Consider the following 21,459-nt stretch of genomic DNA (forward strand, 5'->3'; position numbering starts at 1 on the left):
AGCTCCGAAGGAGAAGGTTGCAGTCGACCTGCACCTTTGCGGATAGGGATGGAGCGGACGTTGAAGAGGTTGGATGCGTCGACCTGCACGTCGTCATCCTTGCGGATAGGGATATGTTTCAAACTTAAGCGAGTACTGGACTGTAGCTAAGTCTCCTAGTGAGAGAACTTAGGCGAGTGTTGGACTGCAGCAAAGCCCCTGAGTGGGAGGGTTGCTCTCCACTTGGTAGGATTTTTTCAAACTTAGGCGAGTACTGGACTGCAGCTAAATTGCTAGTGGGAGAACCTAGGCGAGTGCTGGACTGCAGCTAAGCCCCCGAGTGGGAGGGTTGCTCTCCACTCAGTAGGATTTCTTCAAACTTAGGCGAGTACTGGACTGCAGCTAAGTCTCCTAGTGGGAGAACTTAGGCGAGTGCTGGACTGCAGCTAAGCCCCCGAGTGGGAGGGTTGCTCTCCACTCGGTAGGATTTTTTCAAACTTAGGCGAGTACTGGACTGCAGCTAAGTCTCCTAGTGGGAGAACTTAGGCGAGTGCTGGACTGCAGCTAAGCCCCCGAGTGGGAGGGTTGCTCTCCACTCGGTAGGATTTTTTCAAACTTAGGCGAGTGCTGGACTACAGCTAAGTCTCCTAGTGGGAGAACTTAGGCGAGTGCTGGATTGTAGCTAAGCCCCCGAGTGGGAGGGTTGCTCTCCACTCGGTAGGATTTTTTCAAACTTAGGCGAGTGCTGGACTGCAGCTAAGTCTCCTAGTGGGAGAACTTAGGCGAGTGCTGGACTGCAGCTAAGCCCCCGAGTGGGAGGGTTGCTCTCCACTCAGTAGGATTTTTTCAAACTTAGGCGAGTGCTGGGCTGCAGATAAGCCCCCGAGTGGGAGGGTTGTTCTCCACTCGGTAGGATTTTTTCAAACTTAGGCGAGTACTGGACTGCAGCTAAGTCTCCTAATGGGAGAACTTAGGCGAGTGCTGGACTGCAGCTAAGCCCCCGAGTGGGAGGGTTGCTCTCCACTTGGTAGGATTTTTTCAAACTTAGGTGAGTGCTGGACTGCAGCTAAGCCCCCAAGTGGGAGGGTTGCTCTCCACTCGGTAGGATTTTTTCAAACTTAGGCGAGTACTGGACTGCAGCTAAGTCTCCTAGTGGGAGAACTTAGGCGAGTGCTGGACTGTAGCTAAGCCCTCGAGTGGGAGGGTTTCTCTCCACTCGCTAGGATTTTTTCAAACTTAGGCGAGTACTGGACTGCAGCTAAGTCTCCTAGTGGGAGAACTTAGGCGAGTGCTGGACTGCAGCTAAGCCCCCAAGTGGGAGGGTTGCTCTCCACTCGGTAGGATTTTTTCAAACTTAGGCGAGTACTGGACTACAGCTAAGTCTCCTAGTGGGAGAACTTAGGCGAGTGCTGGACTGCAGCTAAGCCCCCGAGTGGGAGGGTTGCTCTCCACTCAGTAGGATTTTCTTTCGAACTTAGGTGAAACGGATTTGTGACTAAGCCACCCACTGGGAGATTTCAGAAGTAAATAAGAACACAACAATCGAATGATAGGACCATAAGCTCTTGTCTTTGATAAACAAATTACAAAGGTGTTTCTTATTACATTTTTATTCGAACGAGTGCTTAAGTATAAAAGGGGCGGAGCAGCTCCGTGTTCCAAGCCCGTGGCTCATCTTTCTGATGCTCAATACTGTAAAGATGGTATGCTCCGTTGTGGAGAACTTTGGTGATGATGAAGGGGCCCTCCCAAGTCGGGGCAAGCTTGTGTGGTTTTTGTTGATCCACTCGAAGAACTAGGTCTCCTTCTTGAAAGGCTCGACCCCTCACATTTCTGGCGTGGAATCGACGCAAGTCTTGCTGATAGATGGTCGACCAGATCAAGGCCATCTTTCTTTCCTCCTCCAAGAGATCGACTGAATCTTGCCGGGCCTGTTCTGCTTCCTCTTCGGAGAAGAGCTCGACTCGGGGTGCGTTGTGGAGCAGGTCACTTGGCAGAACAGCTTCGGCTCCATAAACCAAGAAGAAAGGGGTTTGTCCGGTCGACCAATTAGGGGTTGTCCTCAAGCCCCACAGAACTGACGGAAGTTCATCAACCCAAGCGCCTGCTGCGTGTTTGAGATCACACATCAGTCGGGGTTTCAGTCCTTTGAGAATTAGGCCATTGGCTCTTTCTGCTTGTCCGTTCGACTGCGGGTGAGCGACCGAAGCATAGTCGACTCGAGTGCCCTGAGAGGCGCAGAAAGCTCTGAACTCATCAGAATTGAAGTTTGACCCGTTGTCTGTGATGATGCTGTGTGGAACTCCATATCTGAATGTCAATTCTCTGATAAAACTGACAGCGGTGCTTGCATCAAGGTTCTTGATAGGTTTAGCTTCGATCCATTTGGTAAACTTGTCGACTGCAACGAGCACATGAGTGAAGCCGCTCCTGCCAGTTCTCAGTGGTCCAACCATATCCAGACCCCAAACAGCAAAGGGCCAGATGAGGGGGATGGTCTTCAGGGCTGATGCCGGCTTGTGAGACATGCCGGAGTAAAACTGGCAGCCTTCACATCTGTCGACTATATCTTTTGCCATTTCATTTGCTCGTGGCCAATAGAATCCAGGTCGGTATGCTTTAGCCACGATGGCCCGAGAGGACGCATGATGACCACAGGTCGCCGAGTGGATGTCATTGAGGATCATTCGACCTTCTTCTGGTGTTATTCATTTCTGACCGACTCCAGTCACACTTTCCCTGAACAGCTGCCCTCTTATCACAATAAAGGCCTTGGATCGACCGATGATCTGTCGAGCCTCTTTTTCATCCTCCGGGAGTTCTTTCCTGAGGATGTACGCAATGTAGGGCACCATCCAGTCGGGAGTAATGGCCAGAACCTCCATGATCAGGTCGACCACGGCTGGGACCTCGACTTCAGTCGGATCTGTGGCACTCTTAGGTTGCGGGGGCTCTTCAGTAAAAGGATCTTCCTGAACTGTCGGCGAGTGGATATGCTCCAAAAATACATTGCTGGGAATGGCTTCTCTCTTGGAACCTATCTTTGCCAAATCGTCGGCTGCTTGATTTTTCAGTCGGGGTATGTGGTGGAGTTCTAACCCCTCAAACTTCTTCTCAAGCTTTCTCACCGCGCAGCAGTACCCAGTCATGGCTGGGCTTCTGACATCCCACTCCTTCATCACTTGATTAACTACCAAATCTGAGTCGCCATAGACCATGAGGCGACAGACGCCGAGTGAGATGGCCATGCGCAACCCATACAGGAGTGCTTCATATTCTGCTTCATTGTTGGAGGAATCAAAGTGAATCTGGAGGACATATCTGAGCTTGTCTCCTCGGGGGGATACCAAAACTACTCTAGCACCAGAACTGTTTAGCATCTTGGATCCGTCAAAGAACATGGTCCAGTGCTCAGAGTGAACTTGAGTCGGCAGTTGTTGTTCGATCCACTCGGCGAGGAAATCTGCTATTGCTTGGGACTTGATAGCTTTCTTTGCCTCAAACTTGATATCTAAGGGAAGGAGTTCAATCGCCCATTTGGCAACTCGGCCAGTTGCATCTTTGTTGTGCAGAATCTCTGACAATGGAGCGTCGCTGACGACTGTAACAGAGTGATCCGAGAAATAGTGTGCAACCTTCTTCGTGGGCATGTAAATCCCATAGACAAGCTTCTGATAATGAGGATATCTTTGCTTTGACGGGGTCAGGACTTCAGAAATATAATAAACTGGGCGTTGAACCTTATAAGCTTTTCCTTCTTCTTCCCGCTCGACCGTAAGTACTATACTGACGACTTGTCCAGTGGCTGCTATATAAAGCAGTAGAAGCTCTTTGCTGATTGGAGCAGCAAGCACCGGCTGGGTGGAAAGCAAGGCTTTTATCTCTGCAAACGCTGCATCAGCTTCTGGGGCCCACTCGAACTTGTCTGATTTCTTCATCAGTCAGTAAAGAGGCAGCGCCTTTTCACCGAGGCGAGAAATGAATCGACTTAGGGCGGCCAAGCAACTAGTAAGCTTCTGGACATCATGCACACGCACAGGGCGCTTCATTCGGAGTATAGCGCCTACTTTCTCTGGGTTAGCATCGATTCCTCGTTCGGAAACAAGAAAACCGAGTAACTTTCCGCCTGGAACTCCAAACGTGCACTTTGATGGATTGAGCTTGATATCATACCTTCTGAGGTTGGCAAAGGTTTTAGCAAGGTCAGTCAGTAGGTCGAAACCTTTACGTGACTTGACCACAATGTCATCCATGTATGCTTCCACATTCCGACTGATATGAGTGAGCAGGCACTTCTGAATCATCCTCATGAATGTGGCTTCGATGTTCTTCAAACCGAATGGCATTGTGACATAATAGAAGCACCCAAACGGGGTGATAAAAGCTGTCTTTATTTCGTCGGGCCCGTACAGACGGATCTGGTGGTACCCGGAATAGGCATCTAAAAAGGACAAACGCTCGCACCCTGCAGTCGAGTCGACTATCTGATCGATGCGAGGGAGAGGGAAGTGATCTTTCGGGCAGTCCCGATTGATATGCTTGAAATCAATACACATACGAAGTGAGTCGTCTTTCTTTGGGACCATGACAACATTGGCTAACCACTCGGAGTGATAAATCTCTCGGATAAACTCAGCTGCCAAAAGCCGAGCCACCTCTTCACCGATTGCCTTTCTTTTCTGGACGGCGGACCGTCGAAGATGCTCTTTAACTAGTTTCACCTTCGGGTCGACTCTCAAACGATGCTCAGCCAGTCCCCTGGGAACACCCGGCATGTCAGAAGGCTTCCATGCAAAGATGTCCCAGTTCTCAGGGAGGAACTGGATGATCGCTTCTTCCTATTTGGAGTCGAATGAGGTTGAAATGTGAGTCGGAGCAGCATTGGGATCTGTCGGGTGAATGTGAATCAACTTCGTTTCACCAGACGACTGGAATGCTGAATCTATGGCTGGCTTCTTGGCTCGTAGCAAGTCACTCGGATCTGCATTTTTCTGGTATTCTTGCAATTCTACCACGGCCATCTGGGCATCGGCAATCTTTGAGCCCTTCTGGAAGCACTCTTCTGCCTTCTTCCGATTAGCAGAGATAGTGATCACTCCTCTGGGACCAGGCATCTTCAGTTTGAGGTACACGTAACATGGTCGAGCCATAAATCGTGCATAAGCTGGCCTACCCAGAATTGCATGATAAGCACTCTGGAAATCCACAACTTCAAACGTCAACTTTTCTTTGCGGTAATTTTTGGAATCACCGAAAACCACGTCGAGTGCAATCTGACCGAGGGATGCAGCCTTCTTGCCTGGAATGACCCCATGGAAACTCATATGGCTTTCACTGAGTCTGGACATCGGAATGCCCATTCATTTCAACATTTCTGCATATAGTATGTTCAGACCACTGCCACCGTCCATCAGGACCTTTGTCAGTCGAGTGCCTTCGACCACCGGGTTGACCACCAGTGCTTGCCTCCCAGGGGTGGCGATGTGCGCTAGATGATCAGACTGGTCGAATGTAATGGCAGTCTGTGACCGCTTCAAGTAACTGGGTGTCGCCGGAGCGACCATGTTCACTTCCCTGTTGATAACTTTCAATCGACTTTTGCTCTCAACATCAGCAAAAATCATCAGAGCGGAATTCACGTGGGGATAACCATCATCATCCTCACCCTCATCCTCAGCTTTGTCTGCTTCTTTCTCCTTCTCCTTGGGTTGTTTCTCTCGGAACTGCTGGATTAGGAGGCGACACTGCTGAGTGGTGTGCTTCGGATGAATGAAGTTGCCTTATTCATCCTTTTTGGTGTGGATATGGCACGGCAAATCCAACACGTCATTCCCATCTTGATCTTTTACTTTCTTGGGGTTCCATGGCCCTTTGGGCTTCCCCTTGAACTTTCCCTGAACCACAACCAAGGCTTCACCCGGAGCAGCTGGCTCGGCCTTGCGCTTCTGTTTCCGATTGGAGTTTCCTCCTCTGGCTTCGTGGGCGACTGCTTTGTGCTTGCCGCTCCGGAGTCGCTCTTCTTCTTCACCATTGGCATACTTGGTGGAAATTTCCATCATCCGAGCCAGAGTCATATTTCCTGTCCGGCCGAATTTCATATTCAACTCCCTATACCTGACGCCTTCCTTAAAGGCACAAATTGCCTGATGATCTGACACATCTTCTACCGTGTGGTGTAGGGTGATCCATCTCTGGATATAATCCCTCAAAGTTTCATTCGGCTTCTGAACACAACACTGTAACTCTGTCAAACCTGCCGGTCGTTTGCAAGTGCCCTCGAATGTTCTGACAAACACTCGGGCGAGATCTTCCCAAGTATAGATGCTGCCAGGCGCTAACTGATTCAGCCATGCTCTAGCTGAGCCCTCCAACATCAGAGGAAGGTGTTTCATGGCCACTTCATCATTGCCGCCACCAATCTGGATAGCCACTCGGTAGTCTTCAAGCCAAGTGTCAGGCTTGGACTCTCCAGTGAACTTACTAACTCCAGACGCCAACCTGAAGTTGGGGGGAATCACCGCAGCTCTCATAGCTCTGCTGACGCACTCTGGACCAGAGACATGCACCCTGTTGCTAGTTTGTGGACCTCCATCATGGCCCTCTCGGTGAGCTCTATTTCTGTCGACCAAGCCCTGCACGAGAATAGATCTCGCATCAAAGCCTGGCTCCCTGGGGTCAATTGGAATACCTCGCCCAACACTATGAGGGTGTCTGTCTTCATGTTGCCGAGGCACGTACGACCCGCTCCTCGGGGGAGGCGTGGGCACTCGACGGCGATCATCATGATCGACTCGGCGATCATACTGCTCTCGATTTATGTACTGATCTCGTCGATCCCCACGTCCCTCACGCCTCGGAGGCGATCTTGGGCTATGGGCCGACTGAACTGTGTCTGCCATCACGAATCTGCTGTGGATCCTATCCCGCGACTGAGATACAACTGTATTCTGCTCTCTCGCCGCCCGGAGCAAGGCTCGGATCTACACCAAACCTCGACCAGCTTCTGACTGGGAGGGTTGGATCGACTCTGCTATCCGGGCAGTAGCAGCTAGATTCTGGATCGGGGTTCAGTATACCTGAGTAGGAGGAGGAAAAAGCTGGCGTCGACTAGATTCGGGAGCACGATCGTCGAGTGCGCGCTGGAGGTTCTCTAGCCGAGTGCGCTCAGCCAGGTTGGCCAAGCGTGCCTTCTCCAAGGCCTGGGCCTCAGGGGTTTCTCCAACTATAGGAGTATGCAATGCATCCATGTTCCGGCGGCGAAGTTCCTCCCTCTGCTGCGAGGAGAGGGGTTCGGGGCGGTACTCCTCGTGAACGCGCAATGGATCGCCGTTCCCGTCGCCTCCGTCTTCATGGTTGAAGCCAGGAGGGCTGCGTGGTCCATTGACCATCAGAACTTCAGTCGCTGGGTTGCTGCTGTCGCACTCGGATGCGGTCCCTGCGGAGCCAGTCGACAGATCGAACAGGCCGTAGAGAGTTTCGTCGGGCTCGATTGCCGCGACTTGAGGGGTGGCCGACTAGCGGGCCACCGCATGCCTCACCCACCGCTGAAGCCTCGACCGACCGGAGCGTTTGCTCCGGCGAGCCACATGGAGGGGGAAAGCTGATGGAGTCGACTGGTACTGGGTCAACGGTTGCCGTAGGAGGACGTCGCGGATGCATGTGCGAAAGTGTGTCGCCCCACGGGCGGGGAGCGCGTCGGCGTCGAGTGGAGCCTCCTGAAGCCAAGCGGAGTCGTCGGTGACAAACACGAGCGCGCCGAGACGGATCTCGCGGCCCTCAATCAAACCTCTGCCTGGAACCATGATGAAGGGGATCGAAAAAATCGCAACTTCTCCAACAAGTCGCTAAGACACCTGCCCCACGGTGGGCGCCAACTGTCATGGATCTAAACTGACAGTAGAATGGGGGGTAAGTATGAGGAGGCAAGATCCTAGCTATGGAGTAGTTGTACACACGAGTTTTACGAGTTCAGGCCCTTCTCGGAGGAAGTGACAGCCATACGTCTCGGTGCCCTGAGGCGGTCGACTAGATTATATGTATGTGTGTGAGTTTACAAAAGTGCGAACCCCTGTCCCAGAGGAGGGGGTGGCTTATATAGAGTGCGCCAGGACCCCAGCTCCCCTCCGTTACACAAGGTTCAATGTTCATAAAGGTGGGGCGTTACTGGTAACGTCTACAATAAAGTGTTATAAATGCCCATAAAGCTATGGTTTAAGTCACAATCGTTGCAGAGTGGAGGGCTTCTCATCTTCTGGTGGTCGAGTGTCTTCAAGGTGGTCGAGTGTCTTCAAGGAAGTCGAGTGAGCACATCTTCATGGTCGAGTGGATGATGTTTTCTCTTCGACTGCTTCTGATTCTTTGTAGAGATGTCCTTGGGGAGGGTATGTTGGACAGATCCATGACCCTACCCTAGGTACATAGCTTCATCAGTGCCCAGCTTTTTCTTGTCAGCTTCGCAATTCGGGTACAACAATTTCTTGTGATCCTCTAACATGCGCTGCAACTTCTTCATCTCCTTTTCACTTGCGCAATTTCTCTTTGCATCGGCAATGGCCCGACCTAGATCATCAGCGGGCTCATTTGATGCCTCTTCTTCAGCTTCTTCCCGCATTGCCGGCTCAGCTTCTCCCCCCATTGTTGTACCATCGTATTCAGGGAACCCATGGCCAGGATAGCTGTCGTCGTCCTCTTCTTCTTCATTGTCTTCCATCATAACCCCTCTTTCTCTATGCTTGGTCCAAACATTATAGTGGGGCATGAAGCCGGACTCAAACAGGTGGACGTGAATGGTTCTTAACTTAGATTAATTCTAATCATTGTTAAAGCCGGTACATGGACAAGGCATAAAACCACCCGCCTGCTTGTTTGCCTCTACTGCAAGCAGAAAAGTATGCACGCCATTAACGAACTGGGGAGAGCATCGGTCATCGTACATCCATTCCTGGCTCATCTTCATTACACGGCACCGAATAGACCAAATTAATACAAGTTCATACAAAAGTTCATACAACACTTATTGTCATAAAACAAACATACAAATATCTCTCTAGCTAAAGCATTTAAATGCAACAACAAATGCGTTCAAGATTGCAACTAAGGTAACAACTGATCCAACAGCATAATGATACCAAGCCTCACTATCAATGGCATATTTTCTAATCTTTCTAATCTTCAAACGCATTTTCTCCATCTTAACCTTGTGATCATCGACGACATCGGCAACATGTAACTCTAATTCCATCTTCTCCCCTCAATTCTTTTCAAATTTTCTTTCAAATACTCGTTTTCTCTTTCAACTAAATTTAACCTATCGACAATAGGGTCGGTTGGAATTTCCGGTTCACATACCTCCTAGATAATAATATCTATGTCAACTTGATGGGCATAATTTGTCATAAACATGAAATGCAACAAATAGTTATAAAAGAGAATATACCACATCTGAATCATAAACCGGACGAGGGTCGACGGGGACGGATATCAAAACCAATGCACTATGTATAACAAACAACGTACGGGTAAGATAATTATACGAGTAACTATATATCTAAATCACACAAACATGATTTTTTTTATATAAAAAAGATAAGAACAAGAGGCTCACCACAAGGTGGTGTCGGCGATGGGATGGTGCGGGCGATCGACGGTGGTTACGACGGAGACGGGAAAGCTCTAAGTAAACCACACCTACATATGCAAACTAAGAGTTATTTTGACCTCAGATTGCGTATAAATCAAATACTACCACCTATAATTCCTTCCAAAATAAAACCCACAAATCACTATACTTATAGAGCACTGCAAGAGCTAATCTAGCAACGAGAGATGAAAGGACAAAGTTGCCAACCTTTGTGATCACTTGGATGGATGAGGTGTCTTCAAATCTTCACAAATTTTGGCAAAAATGGAGTGTGAGCTCGAGAGGACGACGAAGAAAACAGAGCAGAGGGGAAAGGGGAAGAATAGAGCGCTCGGGCTCGACGAAGGGGTTTATATAGGATGACCTTTAGTACCGGTTGGTTATACGAACTGGGACTAAAGGTGCATCTCTAGTCCCGGTTCGTATAACCAACCAGTACTAAAGTTGCTGGTGGAGCCCCAGCCTGACACAAGCTTGCCACCACATCTTTAGTACCGGTTCGTGGCACGAACCGATACTAAAGGTTCGCCACGAACTGGTACTAACGATTGCCGCCCGCCTAGCCATTGGAACTGGCACTAATGGTCACATTAGTGACGGTTCAGCTACAAACCGGGACTAATGTGCTTCATATTAGGCCTTTTTTTTACTAGTGATCTCTAGTCCCGGTTCATATAACCAACCGGTACTAAAGGTGTTGGTGGGGCCCCAGCCTGACACAAGCCTGCCACCACATCTTTAGTACCATTTCATGGCACGAAGCGGTACTAAAGGTTCGCCACGAACCGGTACTAATGATTGCCGCCCGCCTAGCCGTTGGAACTAGCACTAATGAGCACATTAGTGCCGGTTCAGTTACAAACCAGGACTAATGTGCTTCACATTAGGCCCTTTTTCTACTAGTGCTATCCGCAGTCTCCCGCCCCCTTCCTCCTCCGCCCCTCCTCGCCGCCGCCGTCGCGGGTCGCCGGGCAAAGCCCGGTTGGCCTGGGTGGCTGTGGGGCCTTCCTCTCCTCCTGCTCGAGGGTGACGGTGTAGGTGCGGGGCGATGTGGCGCGACGACGGTGGCTACTGGACGTGTGGTGCGTGTGGACGGCTGTGTGGCGGCGGTCTATTCCAGGCCGACGGCGGGTTCCGTGCTTCGGCCCTCCTTCGGTGTAGAGGCGGTCTGGCTCGGGCGGCTCTGCTGGCCAGGCACGGTGCGGCTGTTGCTGCGGGCTGGGGCACAGGGCCGCTGGCCAGTGGTTGTGTGGGCGGGCTAGGGTCCAGCCAGATCCGGCCTGGTCTATCGTTGGGCGGCCGGCTGGCGGCACAGGGAGGTGGAGGGGGTCCTTGTGGGCCTTCTGCGGGTGAGTGGCGGCGGTGTGGGCTGTGCATCTCGCCTGGTAAGGTGCTGGCAGCGCAGGGTGGTGGTGTGGCCCTCCTTCTCCGGGGTTTGGTCTGACAGAATGGTCCAGATCTAGGGTTCGTGCTCGGGCGGGCCAGTCCAGGGCCCGGGGGCTGATCGAAGCTTGAGCTTTGGGTAGGAGAGGTCAGGCTTGGCCTAGGATGTGCTCGCGGGTGGTGCTCGTGCTCTTCTCGCGGGTATGCTGGTCGGGTCCTCACTATCCTATCGAGCAGATCGGCGCTGGTGACCACGGTTGAGGCATCGTACGAGCAGGATCGTCGGCGGCCGTTGGTAGTCACTGGGTTGTATCCCTGCCGGTCCACCGGGACTGGCTAGGGATGCCGGTGTGGACGCCCCCTACTGTGGGGGCATCAACCCAGACTGCCGGGCTAGGAATGAAAGGAGATCCCTTTCTTTCCTCCATTCAAGGTTGGTGCTCCGTGATGTGGACGGATGGTGGTGGCTTGGACGTGGATGTCAGAGCGGCGGCTCTGGATGGCGGTCCGCATGGTTGGCTCTCCAGCGGGCACCATGTCGGTGGTGGTGACTCTCTCTCTCTCTCTCTCTCTCTCTTCGTCGTGTGGGCGGTACGAGGGTAGCGGTGGTGGCTCGGGCTCTCCCTGTCTTTGGCAGTGGCTTCGCCCTGATCCGGACCTGGGAAAGTGAATTCGCTGCGGTTGTCTTGAAGACATCGTGCTGGCATGGGGGAGCTGCCGAGCGAAAGCTACGCGTTTTGTCGCTGACGACGGCGACGCTCGCGGCCGCCGTTATCTTCTTGAAGACGTCGTCGTGGTGCTCCTTTTCGTGCCAGGGTTCCGGGTGAAGACCCTTGTCCGCTCTGGACTCGGCAGCGGCGACGTTTTATGCTGTTTTCCCTCCTGGGGCCGTTGTCGTGGAGCTTAGGTGTTTAGGTCTTTGTGTGGCGTTGTACTCGGTTTTCCCTATGCTTTCTTTGGGTAGCGTAGGTGGTCTGTGTGATCCGGCTATCTTGGGGTCGGCATTGTATGAGGGCTACCTCACCATCTTATATTGTTCGGCCCTGTATTTGGTTCGGTGACTGCTTTATATATAAAGCGGGCGAAAGCCTATTTCGAGAGGTACATGCCACCAATATTACACCAAATTGTTTTGTTGTGCTTCGATTTGCACTCCCTCCGTCTGTGTTTATAAGCACACATTCACACATACATTATAATAATAACCTTCACCGGTTAATTTGATTAATAAAATATTAGTTATATGTACTGAAAACTTCTTTTGAATGTGAATCCAGTTATATTCATGCTTTGCGTGCATATAACTAGCATTTTGTTAACTTCATGATCAAAAAGTTCTTAAATATGTGGGTGCCACAAAAATTCAAAGGGAGGGATTAAGATTGACATGGAGTCTCCCAGCGTGATGCATGCTTTGAGTGGGAGAATAATATCCCACGATTCCACGAAGTGAAATTTTCTTCTTATTTTCTTTGGTTGGACTAAACATGCATACATAATGCACATACCGTTGATGCCATTGACAGAGTCAGGCCACACTTAACTAATTTAGTTAGTTAGTTACCACATCTGACAACCGCCTACCTAGTACGTCGTCGACTATGAGTTCGTATGAGTGGGTTGTTACCGTAACACTAGCTTGATCACGAGGTTAATAGTAAGCGCGGGATGTTACTGCCACTAGCAAGTGTTACCAGCCAGTCCAAAAGATTCATGATTCTAGTCGCTCTCGCTTAGTCTTCACGCGCCCATCCATCCATCAACACGTGTGCGCACTGGCTAAGCCATGGCTTGGCTACTCGTTGGTGTTGGTCATCCAAGTCGCGGGGCTTGTCGCATCCTGGGTTTGCTTTCGCATGTTTTGGACAGAACTTCCATCTTGGCCGTATCCGAGGATCCGAGTGTGATGATATGATGTCTTCTCTTCCACTTAACGAGACGTGTGCTGAAAGGAAATTAATGTAGGCGACCGACGTCCATTAGAGAAAAATAACTAATTTAAAGGGCGTTGCACTTGATATTAAGTGTAGACAGTTTTTATCTATAAAAAATATAAATAATTTCCTCTATAAAAATCTTGATCAATGTTTGTAAAATTTGCCTTTTAACAGGTCAATTTGTTAAGTTTTTTGATTCATTTCTCCTTATAAACCGGATCACCACTCTGGCATTTGGCCACTTTGAGTAATATGTCCATGTGCGGGAACTCCCCACCGGTGATTCTCAAAGAACAAATTAGCCTTTGAGTGTTGCAATGTCTGACGTCCCCTCAGCTTCTTGGGAAGCCCTACTGTGTCGCCGTTGCCTCGCGTTCCCATTGGGCATCAACAAGTTTCAGCTCCTCGCAAGGTCGAGAAAGAAGCCTCACCCCTCTCGAAGACATTTTCTCGTGCTTCTTGGGCATCGATCGTTGCTACTCCTGCTGGCTCTGTAGCCTCGGCGGATATCCCGGTGCGGCCTGCCTTGGGGAGCCAGGTCGAGCTGCTGCGTTCTGAGCTGCTTGGTATGGCTTTCTTTCGGTTCTAGGAGACGGTCCAGCCTCTGCGTGATGTCATTGACTCCATGCAAGGTTGGATGTTGCGGATGGCGAGCTTCATGGAGCGTGCTGAGGCTGCACTACGTGAGCTCTCCATGGCGCTGCCTGTGTTGCAGAGTTGTACTCATGTGTCGCGCCCTTGGGTTGTGCCTGGTGACAGCTTCGAGATCGAGAGGGGAGCTGAGCTTCATGGTTGTTTCTCCCCTCGTGCTAGAGCCAGATCACCGTCGTCAGCCTCTGAGGGATTGGACAATGATGTGGTTGTGACTCCGGTACTGCAGATCATGCCTGAGCTTCGGGAACTGTGTGGGAGCCCGGTTCTGCCTTTGTCCGTCGAACACCTGAAAGTAGACCTGCCCGAGATCTCGATTGTTGCTTTACCGCCAGCACCATCCCTGGAGTCTAGCAAGATAATGGATGCCGAGGAGTGTGTTGATTTCGACGTTACAATCTCTTGCTCGCCTAAGTCCATTGGGTGTTTGGCGCAGGCTAGCCTACCTTTGGGCGTCATGGAGCACAGTGTTTTAGATGTTGATGCTCTTCCCTCGCCTGCGACCATCGATCAAATGATGCCTGTGAGTGGCATGATCATTTAGCCAGGTGTGTTGGCACCTACTCCAAATTCAAATGCTCTCTTCGCGAAAGAACTTTGTGACTTGCTTGCCAGTGTGGAGGTTGCTAGACCTGGTTTGGGCAGGTCAATTGCTTGCCTCCTAACGGGGACGCTAATAAAAGGCAAACAAAAGAAGGTAGGCAAAGGCAAGAGTGGCGCCATAGGCAAGGCGTCCCTTGCTGCTTGATGGATGATCTTCGGTCTCTCGGCCCATCCTCTTGGATTGGCTTGCCGTTGTGGGTTCGGAGGTGCCTGATGTCTTGTGTCGAGGTGTTCTTGTCAGGGGTCACTTGGTGTAGGAGCAATGTCGAGGTTTGTGGATTTTTTCGAAGAGTCTGGCGGTTGCCGCCCGTGCGGTTGTGGGTTTCTTGCCATGTGAGTAGTTAGTTATTGCTTAGTTTGTATTGGTTTTTGCCCGGTTTTCCATTAATTAACCGGGCAATTATCTTCTTCTTAATTAATCGACGAGGCAAAACGTTTGCCTCCATTTTGAAAAAAAAAACTACATAATGAAACAGGTAGTATAGAACAACAAAAAATGCACACCAGCTTAAAATAACTTACAATGTATACATAGGGAAGTGGTTCACGCCGGCCCATCTCATCTTCAGGCGCTCGCGTCACAGATGTACTTACGCGCACTTGTGAGTAAACAAAACATGCTACGCGTGGAATCGATTCACGAAGATCGTCTCGTTGGATAGAGTTAGGTGCGCATCGCTTTCCTTTACCTTTGCACGTAGCCGTGCAACCATGAGACCGGCGTTGGTCGATCTCATCCATACTAAAACTACCCGCCTGATCATGCACCTAGGGCACACCAAGGTTGATATGATCTTACCTACCAAGATATTACACTGCTGACTAACTAACCATACACTAGAGACGCTTAATCTTGTGCTTCGTGTAATTCTGTCCGTGATGCATCAAACACATCATAATATCATCACTCTTGTATTCAGGACTACAACATGAAAACGAATTATAGACCGTAAGGTAGCTCCACTAATTCCGTATATATTCCCCGAAAAACTCTGAGGCGACGGACATGAAAGTTTGACTGATGTTCCAGCCACTACATGCTAGTCTTTCAGTGGGGTCTAGTTACGGTTGAACATCGATCTACGCGCAACTTCAAGGTAAGCTAGCTCATCTACAACTGGATAATGAAACATGCCATAGACTGATACGTACTCTAGGGTTGTTGAGGGGACTGTTGTCGGAAGGCCGACAATTCAAGATGGAATGTTCATACGTACGAACACGACTGAACCTTCCCCCCCTCCTCTCCTCTGGCGCCCCCACGGGCGGCAGGGGAGGAACCCTAGCCGCCGGCGCCTCTCCTCTCCCCTTTCCCGCCGCCGCCAGAGGGCGCGCCCGGGCGAAGCCTGGACGGCGCCGCCGGCGGCGGGGACTCTCACCCCCTTGTGCGGCTAGGGCTGGCGCGGGCCGGCGCGGTCGGACCAGGGCGCTGCGGAGCGCGGGACGCGGCGGCGGCTCTGCGGGTGGCGCGGGGCTCTCCGGCCGGCGTGGTAGGCTGCGACGAGGCGGGCCGTGCTCGGGGTCTGGATGCGGCGCCTCGGCCGGATCTGGCCCTGCGGCGGCGAGGGCCGCGGGCGGCGCTGTGGGCGGGCGGCCACCTCTGCCGGGTCCTCCCTGCCTGGTGGAGGTGGGGGTGGTGGTGCGTGCTGGTGGTCGGGGACGGCGGCTGCGACTTTGGCGGCGGCTCGGCCAGATCTGACTTCTCAGCGGTGTGGGCCTCGGAAGGCTTGGGCTGCGGGCAGCCGCCTTGACCGGGGCCATGTCGGCTGGTTGGGATGGCGGCGCAGTAGCGGTGGTTCGGCCCCCCTCTTCTGATGCTTGGGGTGCCTGGAGCTGTGGTCGGAGGTGTGGCCGGAGGGTGGAGCACGGTCGCTCGACGCTCCTCGTCTTTGGCTGGCCACGGTGGTTGGGGCGCTCCAGGGGTTGGCAGGGTGCCTCCGGGTTTTTGCTGTTGCCAGGGGTGGCGACGGCGGCCCGGCCCCGGTTCGAGAAATGGCGAGGTGGCTGTGGCGTGCCCGGCAGCCGCCAGTGGCTTTCCCCTGCCCTGTCTCAGCCGGCTGGGTCCCATTCTCGCCCAAAGGGCTCGCCTTTCTGACAGCCGCATCCGGTGGTCCGTGTGGAAGGAGGTGGGGTGGTCTTGGATGCCAGGGCGGCGGCTCTGGTGGTGGAAGCACGGTGCTCGCGGGCGGAGGCCGTGGCTCAGGTGCTGCCCGGTGGCCATGGCCGTGTGGGCGGCGTGGTGGCCGGGGGGATGACGATCGGTGGTGGTGGTGCGGCTTCCGTACCTTTGCCAGGGACAGTGAGCGTGGACCGGGGTGAAAACCTGCTCTGTCTTTGGGCAGTCCGGCGGCGGTGAGTTCGTCCCCTTCTTGAAGGCGCCGTAGCGGTCCTCATTGCCCGTCGTGTTGCTCCAGGGGAAACCCTGACCCTCGGTTCGGGCGGTGGCGGCACTCTTGTGTTGTAACCTTCCTGAAGGCACCGCCTTGGAGCTCACGGTTCATCGTCTGCAGCTACATCTCTTCGCAGTGGCATGTTCACGGGTGAGGATCCCGGTAGCTCTTGTAGTGGCTGGGTGTGGTGTTGCTGCGTCTAGCGCCTATGTATCTAGCCTTGGGTGTGTGCGTGAGTTGTGGTGGCGTGTGTTTGTATCAGATTGTGATTGATTGATGCTTTATATATAAAGCGGGGCGAAAGCGTTTTTAGGTACGTACGAACACCATTCGCGTGGCATGCCAGGAGGACAGGTCGCCCGCTTTACAAATCTCTGCGCCGTTTCAGATCATCAGCGGCCTGGTGGAAAAGCTTTCTCCATGGCCAGCGAGCACATGCTGCAACTGCGCTCTACTTTGCTTGGAATGTTTGGAATGAGCGAAACCGTAGAATCTTCCAAAATCAGTCGGCTACTGCTGACATGGTAGCTTGTTTGGTGCGTTCGGACCTGGCTTCGTTAGTTCTGGCCTCAGCCAGGCCTGTGTAATTAGCTTTATTGTCTTTCTGACTGTTAGCCCTTACGCCTTGTGTGCGTGATTTCTTTTATGTATATTTCTAATTTTTAATGCAAAGGCAGAGCACCTGCCGTTAGCCCTCAAAAAATCTCTGCGCCGTTTGGGAACCGAGTAGCCACGGCGGGGGTTGGTGCTCCAACCCAATTTTTGACTAACCAGCCAGCCTATTAATCTTCCTTCGAGGGTATTCGGCCTGGCCGGCTGGCCAGGAAAAATCCCTATATATACATGCACACACTAACCTACGCTAACCAACACAACACAACGAGCCACACAACCCAAAACACACACGGTTATTAGTTACCTTGGCTGCTCCAGCAATGGCAGTGACGGTGGAAATCACGCAGAGCACGGTGCTCGAGCCCTCACGGGAGTCGGCCCGCGGCGGCGGGAAGAAGGTCCCTCTCACCGTCTTCGACCGCGCCTCCACCGACGGATACATCCCGGCAGTCTTCGCGTGGAACGCGCCCGCGCCGACCAACGAGGCGCTCAAGGCCGGCCTCGTCGCCGCCGTGGCCAGGTTCCCGCACCTTGCCGGGAGGTTCGCTGCCGACGACCACGACCGGAAGTGCTTCCATCTCAACGACGCCGGGGTGCTTGTTCTTGAGGCCACCGCGGACGCAGACCTTGCCGACGCGCTGGCGCACGACGTGTCCGCGCACATCAACGAGCTCTACCCGAAGGCCGAAAAGGTGATGAGATATGCAGAGTATTTTTACACGTCCCAATAAGACTTCTACACGTAACATAAAAGCATATCAAATACTCTAGGGTTGAAAACATACTGATGATTTTGACACTGTTGGGTTGCAGGAACGTGCGAATGAGCCCATCTTCCAGGCGCAGCTGACGAGGTACGCGTGCGGCGGTCTGGTGATCGGCACCGCCTGCCATCACCAGGTGGCCGACGGTCAGTCCATGAGCGTCTTCTACACCGCATGGGCCAGCGCCGTCCGCACCGACTCCGCAGTCCTCACGTCGCCGTTCGTCGATCGCTCGGCCACCGTTGTCCCACGAAGCCCACCGACGCCGGCGTATGATCACCGGAATATCGAGTTCAAGGGCGAGCTAAGCCGGAGCCACTCCTATGGTGTCCTCCCCATGGACAGGATCAAGAACCTGGCCGTGCACTTCCCGGACGAATTCGTCGCCGACCTCAAGGCCCGCGTGGGCACGCGCTGCAGCACGTTTCAGTGCCTCCTTGCGCACGCGTGGAAGAAGATCACGGCGGCGCGAGACCTGGCGCCGGACGATTTCACGCAGGTGAGGGTCGCCGTCAACTGCCGCGGCCGCGCAAAGCCTCCCGTGCCCATGGACTTCTTCGGGAACATGGTGCTCTGGGCGTTCCCGAGGATGCAGGTCCGGGACCTCCTGTCCAGCAGCTACCCGGCCGTGGTCGCCGCCATCCGGGACGCCGTCGCGCTCGTCGACGACGAGTACATCCAGTCGTTTATCGACTTCGGGGAGGCGGAGCGCGGCGTTATTGAAGACGGCGGCGAGGAGCTGGCGTCGACGGCAGCGACGCCAGGGACAATGTTTTGCCCTGACCTGGAGGTTGACAGCTGGCTCGGGTTCCGCTTCCACGACCTCGACTTTGGGTGCGGGCCGCCCTGCGCCTTCCTACCGCCGGACCTGCCCATCGAAGGGATAATGATCTTCGTGCCGTCGTGCGACCCCAAGGGCGGTGTCGACCTCTTCATGGCGCTTGATGACCAACACGTCCAGGCCTTCAAGCAGATATGCCACTCCATGGACTAACCATGCAACGTAGTGCTATAATACACGTATAGAATTTTTCTTCTTTTGAATAACACTACAAAAATGTATGTATCTGCTCCTAAACCTAAACTGCCTTTGCTTAACTGCATACTCCCTCCGTTCCAAATTACTTGTCTTAAATTTGTTTAGATACGGAGGTATCTAGCACTAAAATAAGTCTAGATACATTCGTATTTAGATAAGTCCAAAACAAGTAATTCGGAACGAATAGAGTAGAAGGTTGTGGTACCCATATGCATGCATGAACAGATGTAATTTAACTTCTACAAACACAGAATATGAACGCACACCACCACCACCACACAGACATTAATGAAACACTGCAAGATTAAAGTTCTAAGATACTACCTTCGTCCGGGTTTACCGAAAAAGGCTTTCGCCCCACTTTATATATAAAGCCACTGCTCAAGCCAAATATCCAACAAGGTTCACACACACAAACACACAAATCTAGGCAACCAGTAGTCAAAGGGTTAATGCTGAGGGCACAGCTCCACAAGCCCTTAACAAACAAAAAACACGGGGAGGAAGCGGAGGCGCCAAGCGGAAGGCCATCGATCGAAGGTCGGCGAGGAGGTTGCTGATGACATCCCGGTCCTGGGGGCGGCTAAGCGGCCGCCAGAGCTGCAAGAATCCACACATTTTGAAGATGCCGTCAGTAGCACGTCGAAGAGGCACCTTCTGGATGACAAGCTCATTGCGAACGGTCCAAAGCGTCCAGGCAAGGACCCCAACGCAAAGCCATCTAGGAGGTGTTTGGCTAGAGAAATGGTAGCGTAAACGTAATCAGATCACGGCGTTTTAGGAGGTGTAATAAATTCTTTCCAAGTTTGTTTGGTTCGCTCATCGTAAAGGAATTGATCCCGCTTGCCGACCATGATCCTCTCCATCAGCGACCTGCTCTTGCTAGGCCCCGGCCGTCTAGGATCTCAAGCGCCGCTGTCCATCCTCGAAAGCAGCACCGCCGGCCGCTCAGATCTTAAGCGTCGTCGGCCCTTCGGATCATGCGTGCGGCGGCCGTCCTCCGATCTCAAGCGCCGCCAGCCGGCCCCGGTCTCGCGCGCCGTCGACCATCGCCGGTCTCGTGCGCCGCCGGCCGCCGCCGGCCATCGCCGGTCTCGCGCGCTGCCGGCCGCCGCTGGTCTCGCAAGCCCCAGAGCATGTCCGTCTTTGCCTCTGTTCTAGACCGAGAGAATAACGTCTGCTACAAAATCGGGAGGTACCCAATACCGGAGGGGTGTGGGCGGAATCAGATTTGAACAGCAGTGTAATCTGATTACACGGGACCTCATTACGCTTAACTCGAACCAAACAGAAAATAACGTTTTCAGTTCCTGCTGTTATCAGGTTACGTTACCAAACGATCGAACCAAACACCTCCCTAATATGGCGGTAGCGAGGGGGGAGGCGTGAATTTCTGCAAGCAGGTCAGAGAAGTTGGTGTTGCACCACTGGCCCCCAACCGTCTCGCGGAAACAGGAACAAAGGAACTGAGCCGTGGAGCACAAGAAGAAGATGTGGTTAGCATCCTCCACCGTGCCGCACATGGGGCACATCCCATCGCCAGGTCCATTACGCTTACAGACCTCGACACCGGACGGGAGACGGCCGCGGATCCATTGCCACAGGAAGATACTGATCTTCAGGGGCAGGCGGATATCCCAAATCAAGCTAAAGGGCTCGGGGGCCGTCGAGGGGGCGATGGCCGCGTAGAGGGATTTGGTGGAGAAGCGGCCCGAGGGATTCAGACGCCAAGAGATGGCGTCCGGGGTGTCGGCGACGTCAATGGGGAGGAGGGCGATGTCCTGGAGGAGGGCATCCCAAGCGGCAACTTCAGGAGGGCCAAAGGGGCGATGGAAAGCGAGGCGCCCAAGGTCAATAAGGGCCGACTCGACAGAGATACGAGGGTCAACTGCAATGTCGAAGAGCCCCGGAAAGCGTGCGGCCAGGGGGGTGTCGCCAAGCCATCGATCAAACCAGAACAGAGTCGAGGACCCAGTACCAACCGAGATGGATGTGCCAATGCGAAGCACCGGCAGCAGCTGGACAACGGCCTGCCAAAACTGGGAGCCGCCCGAGCGCTGATAGAATGCAAGGGGCTGTCCCCGAAGGTACTTGTTCTGGATGATGGTGAGCCAAAGACCTCCATCACCATTGGCAATGTGCCAGAGCCAACGGGTCAGGAGGGCAATGTTCATGCGATGGGAGGACAAGATCCCAAGACCGCCCTGGTCCTTGGGTTTGCAGATATCAGGTCAGCTTACCATATGGTACTTCTGCTTATCCCCCTCCCAGCCCAGAAGAATCTGGATTGGTATTTGGCAATCTCCTGATGAAGGGTCTCATGGAGGCTATAGAAACTCATGGGGAACCAAAGGAGGCTAGCAAGCGAAGAGTTGATAAGGATGATGCGAGCAGCCTTCGACAACCAACGCCCTTTCCAAGGCTCAACGCGGTGTTGCATACGGGTCACCGTGGGGCG

At 53.0% G+C, this 21,459-nt stretch overlaps 2 protein-coding genes across 2 annotated transcripts; one reads left to right on the plus strand and one right to left on the minus strand.

Moving 5' to 3' along the window:
- Positions 1-17,432: 17,432 nt before the first annotated feature.
- Positions 17,433-19,067, plus strand: LOC125510332 (tryptamine hydroxycinnamoyltransferase 2-like). The gene is made up of 2 exons (XM_048675513.1): positions 17,433-17,890; positions 18,012-19,067. The coding sequence occupies exons 1-2, from the start codon at positions 17,519-17,521 to the stop codon at positions 18,954-18,956; spliced, it is 1,317 nt and encodes a 438-aa protein (XP_048531470.1). The 5' UTR covers positions 17,433-17,518; the 3' UTR covers positions 18,957-19,067.
- A 322-nt stretch (positions 19,068-19,389) lies between these two features.
- LOC125532726 lies at positions 19,390-21,175 on the minus strand. The gene is made up of 2 exons (XM_048696671.1): positions 20,359-21,175; positions 19,390-19,722 (listed from the first exon to the last, which is right to left on the minus strand). Exons 1-2 carry the CDS (start codon positions 21,173-21,175, stop codon positions 19,481-19,483), a joined length of 1,059 nt encoding a protein of 352 aa, XP_048552628.1. The 3' UTR covers positions 19,390-19,480.
- Between the last annotated feature and the right edge of the window lie 284 nt (positions 21,176-21,459).

The sequence above is a fragment of the Triticum urartu genome, chromosome 1 (assembly GCF_003073215.2).
Source record: "Triticum urartu cultivar G1812 chromosome 1, Tu2.1, whole genome shotgun sequence".
NCBI classification, from domain to species: Eukaryota; Viridiplantae; Streptophyta; class Magnoliopsida; order Poales; family Poaceae; genus Triticum; species Triticum urartu.